At 46.1% G+C, this 5,000-nt stretch overlaps 1 protein-coding gene and 1 long non-coding RNA gene across 9 annotated transcripts in view; one reads left to right on the forward strand and one right to left on the reverse strand.

The window, feature by feature from the left end:
- LOC116218433 overlaps positions 1 to 1,896 on the forward strand; it is an 18,674-nt gene extending 16,778 nt beyond the window's left edge. Inside the window, exon 3 of the long non-coding RNA XR_004162848.1 lies at positions 1,755 to 1,896. This is a non-coding gene — a long non-coding RNA (uncharacterized LOC116218433). The remainder of the gene's footprint in view (positions 1 to 1,754) is intronic.
- Positions 1 to 5,000, reverse strand: part of LOC105903858 (receptor-type tyrosine-protein phosphatase S-like) — a 73,268-nt gene that overhangs the window by 11,180 nt on the left and 57,088 nt on the right. For 6 of the 8 annotated variants that reach the window (XM_031560131.2, XM_031560136.2, XM_031560135.2 and 3 more), the window contains 6 exons: positions 4,920 to 5,000; positions 4,503 to 4,756; positions 3,335 to 3,419; positions 1,250 to 1,465; positions 823 to 980; positions 129 to 140 (listed from right to left, as the gene is read on the reverse strand). The exon at positions 4,920 to 5,000 is cut by the window's right edge and continues 14 nt beyond it. In XM_031560131.2, coding sequence (XP_031415991.1) covers positions 129 to 140; positions 823 to 980; positions 1,250 to 1,465; positions 3,335 to 3,419; positions 4,503 to 4,756; positions 4,920 to 5,000 — 806 coding nt within the window. The remainder of the gene's footprint in view (positions 1 to 128; positions 141 to 822; positions 981 to 1,249; positions 1,466 to 3,334; positions 3,420 to 4,502; positions 4,757 to 4,919) is intronic. The other 2 variants (XM_031560137.2, XM_031560132.2) reach the window with 1 other exon arrangement.

Consider the following 5,000-nt stretch of genomic DNA (forward strand, 5'->3'; position numbering starts at 1 on the left):
TCAGATCATTACAAAGCAGTCTAATAAAAGAATGCTCTACATTGGAAGTTTTCGATCCGTGTGATCTCTTGGAACAATGGGCAGCTCTAATCTCTGATCACTCATTAAAGGCCATCGTAGTAGCTCACCTGTCAGGTTTGCTGCTCCAGAAGAAAGAAGGAGGCCGAGGAGGAGGATGTTTAAATAAAAAATGAGGGAAAGAGAGACAGACCAGACACAAAAGAGTGGGAGGCACAGAGAGGAGTGGAAGATAGAGTGAGAGAGGGAGGGGTGAAGGATGGCCAGAGGAGAAAAAAAAAGCAGAAGAAGAGAGAGAAAGAGAGATCAATATTTTGCATTTGTATGCACAGGCTACATGACACCCCCTTGCAGATAGCAGTGCTCTTCACTGGGGACAGTTTAGCGCCAAACCCTCCAGGGGAGCACAGGATTCCCGGGCTAAATGGAGAGGGGGGCCGGGAAATATCAGGCCCAAGGGCAGATTTATCTGCCAACAAGAGGCTGATACATCCTGCTGCAATGCCTGCACTTACACCAAGGTCACACCATCAATTTGGCTGCAAGACATCTCTTATGCATAGACATGCTCCTCGGTCCAAAATGGCCGCCAGCCGAGACACAGTGGGAACACTGAGCTCCTTGGGCCGCATTAATGGTTCTTACCCGTACGTTTTATACAAGGGGGAAAAAGAGGGGGACAAACAACACCACATGCAGAGTTTCAATCTGTCCGGGCCGTCTGAGTGCCCCCCGCCAGCACTGCCCCCTGCTCTTGAGTGACACTGAGTGACTAAACTGCTGCATCAAGTGGCCTGCACTCACTTCTTGTAGAGGAGGATGGCGATGACGATGCAGATGATGAAGACCACGGCCAAGACGGGGCCCACCACCCAGATGAGCCCGTCGCCAGCGTCCAGGGGCTGAGGGTCCGAGTCTGGAGCCATCACGTGCTCCGAGTATTCACTGGCCACAAACATCTTCTGAAGGCACAAAGGCAGAGCATGACACCCAACACTATCCTCAACTAACACTATATGTCCTCATTAAACCACTACAGATGATTCAATACTGGAGATACAAAAAACGATTTCAGGGCGTTACTTAGTATATGCCTCGGAATAATTCTGTCAGTTGCTCAAGTTGTTTTTTTTCTGTGAAATTCCACAGAATTACAATAAACCAAACTATTTTTGCATCAGTCTTGTTGGAGTTCGTCTCAGTAGCCTGTAGCCCATGTAGATGCCCTTACCCCAGTGGTGTCATTGAGCTCCGCCAGGATGAAGAAGACGTACTCCTGACCCGCCTCCAGGGCGCGGTTCTCAAAGCCGCCGTACTCCAGCTGGTCTCCCAGAGTGAAGAATGCTGGGAGTGTGACGGGGGAGAAGCGAGCCGTGATGTAGGCCCGCCGCAGGTCCACCTGCCTCTGACGCGGATCCAGCTGCTTCTGACTGATGTCCTTCAACAGCTAAGAGCAGGGAAAACAACAGTACACCCTTTCACACGAAACCATCATGCCATTTCACATTTGACACACCTGTTTTATTCTTTAGAAGACTCTGAGGGTCATGGTCAGACTGACATCAAGCAGAACACACACCCAAAGGCTGACTCTAAACACACCGTTGAATTTCCAACAATGTGTCAGATGGTTTCACTGATAATAGGAATTCCTCAACATTCACAGCCCCTTTTTAAAAGTGATCTCAGCTGCTCACACCATCCAAACGTGATGCATCTCATGATAGTTGATGGAGATGATATTCAGTAGTTATGTAGACTGTGCACCCTCAGGTTGGTTAAGACATGGATGATATTCAGTAGTTATGTAGACTGTGCACCCTCAGGTTGGTTAAGACATGGATGATATTCAGTAGTTATGTAGACTGCGCACCCTCAGGTTGGTTAAGACATGGATGATATTCAGTAGTTATGTAGACTGTGCACCCTCAGGTTGGTTAAGACATGGATGATATTCAGTAGTTATGTAGACTGTGCACCCTCAGGTTGGTTAAGACATGGATGATATTCAGTAGTTATGTAGACTGTGCACCCTCAGGTTGGTTAAGACATGGATGATATTCAGTAGTTATGTAGACTGTGCACCCTCAGGTTGGTTAAGACATGGATGATATTCAGTAGTTATGTAGACTGTGCACCCTCAGGTTGGTTAAGACATGGATGATATTCAGTAGTTATGTAGACTGTGCACCCTCAGGTTGGTTAAGACATGGGTGTTTCAGCTGCTCTTCACAGCTCAGAAATCAAAGCTTATCTTAAGGATGATGTTTTGCCCTCTGCTAAGGGCAAAACAGTGTAAAGACTGTGAGGGTCATTTGCAACTAATTCATCTTCAGTATCTCACTGAGTGCTTGCTGGATGTATAGTTTGTTGTGAAGACATGCACATCACTCATCAACCTACACTCATCACTATGGAAGTGGATGTTGCACACACAGGTTGTGCTCAGAACCATGAGGAGCAGTAAAAAAGTCATCACAGTTCACATCGAAGGCGAAGAGTGAGGTATTTCTGTGAAACCCGTCATTATGCACCGAATGCACAAACCAGACAGTGAGACTACGGGAAACTGGGATGTAAGAAGTTGTCTCTTATTAAAATCAGATCATTAGTAAAGAAGAGAGAGAGAGAGAAAGAGAGAGAGATAGAGAGAGTGAGAGAGAGAGAGAGAAAAGGCAGAGGTGAGAAATCGTGTGCAGAGACAAGTACAGCAAACGCAGAGGTCCTGATTAGCGATTCCTGATGACATGTTAAAAAGGGCCCGAGCCAATAATGAACACAGCACTACATGCTGGGTCACTCACAGGGAGCTGAATGCACAGAATAATGAGGAGAGAGAAAAAGGGAGAGAGAAAGACAGTCGGAAAGAGAGAACGATAGAGAGAGAGAGAAAAATGCACCACAGTTTGCATGCATTTCTTTTCCATGGAGAGCAGGGGAATGGTCACAGGTCGATCTGAACAGGATAAGCATTGATTTATGTCTTGTGTACAGCATGCACGTGAAGTCAGTTTTCACACCTCGGCATTACCCTGATATATTACCTGCTGAGACTGTGTAAAAACCCTGTGAGATCCTGTTCCATTAAATCCCACCTTTCTAACTGACACACTAGGGACAGGCTGTGTGGAGCAACTCCCTGCCTGAGCGAGAGTGAGGAGGACGCCTAAAAGAACTGTTTCTGTTAGATTGGATACGCCAGCATCTCACTGTGGTCCTCCAGACATGTCTTGAGCCCAAGCTGTCTCCTGAGAGGCCAGCCATGGAACCCACACCCACACTGCAGCTCTATGGCAACGGTTGCTATGGTGCTCACCTCCTCCAGGTCCATGTCATCAGGACTCTTGAGCCGGAATCTTCCGCGAGCTCTCTTGAGAGGAACTACCACCACATAGATGTTCCTGTAAACACAACACATGGTGCCCTTTAGATGCTTCTGGCCTACGGCACACGGCAGAACTCCTGCGCTACAAACAAACTGACAAACTGAAGTGCCACTAAAACTCCGACTGACTTTAAGTCTAGCTTATTCAAAACATCCTGTCTTGACAAAGACTCACACAGAAAAAAAAAATCGAGCATTTTTTACAATAAAATGGAGACACAGCATCAGCTCTAGCCATAGCTATTGCCAACCGTTACTTGAGTCTTAGAATGTAATCCTACAATCTAACATGATGGATTGCCTTCATTTCGCTAATGAATATAACACATCACTAATTGTGTCAACAAACCCAGAGCTAATGGGGCAGCACTGATGTTTGTGAAAATGAACTTAAAAATGGACAGTGATGAAAATCATCTGTCGTGTTCAACACAACGGGCAGATGATAAATAGTGATGTTATTGTAAACAGGCTGGTTATGGCTGCCTTCGGAAGAAATATCAGAGAACTATCTGTATCTGTGACCCATAGGTCAGAATCTATCTAACACATCACTGATGTACAGGATATGTGTGTGCTGTGTCCTCCAGTATCATTGTACATTATAGGAGATTATACAATGGAGACGGAAAATAAAGTATAGAAATTTGGCTGGCCGCTGAGCAATACTTTCACATAGCTAGACATCCTATCAATACATCTTGTGCTGCCTTGTCAACAATTTTACTATAACTAGCCTCTGAGAATTGCATTCTTGTAAACAGTAAATAACGGAAAGAGCTATGCAAAGCTATCGGCACAACACATGGATTTAAAAGGAAGTAGTACTACTGGAATGAACACATGAACATTATATACATGTATGTGGAGCCTGTGTTAGAGGTGGGATATGCCCATATTCATGGATAGAATAGACAAGGCTACCCCTCATCCATGTTTGTTTGGATATCAGAACACACGTGCCGTTTATCCTTTACATACAATTTCCTACCTGAATGTATGTGAGTGTGTGTGTGTGTATTCTTGATGTAAGTGTGTGTTCTTACAGCATGCATTATTCCAGATGTACTGTATGTGTTCTGCAGTTATCTGTCCGTACCTGATATTGCTCTGGGTGTCCATCGGGGGCAGTATGATGGTGATGGTGGTCTCAGTCTCGCGGCTGCGGTCCACCTCTGGGCGCCTGATGTGGATGGGGGGGGAGGTCCTGGCAGGGATGCGGTGCCTCAAGCCCCCCATGTTGCCTTCAGGGCTGGTGATCTTAAAGTCATAGCTGGTGTTGGGCACCAGGTTGGCGATAACAGCCTTCCTTTGTCGGGCATCCACCTCCATCTTTTTTGTGTTGTACTCCACCTGAGTGAGGAGAGAAAAGGAACACACACACACACACACACACACACACACACACACACACACACACACACACACATACATAAATTCATGAGTTCTCCTACAGGATGCTAAGAAACACAGTAAATGAATGCAGAGAACGTGGCTGTGGTCGTAAATCACTCACAGTGAAACGGTACGGGGAGCTGCTCTCAGGAAACTCCCAAGTCAACAGTACGCTTGTCTTCGTCGCCAGGTTCACCGAAAA

This window comes from Clupea harengus, chromosome 22 (genome assembly GCF_900700415.2).
Source record: "Clupea harengus chromosome 22, Ch_v2.0.2, whole genome shotgun sequence".
Classification (NCBI taxonomy): Eukaryota; Metazoa; Chordata; class Actinopteri; order Clupeiformes; family Clupeidae; genus Clupea; species Clupea harengus.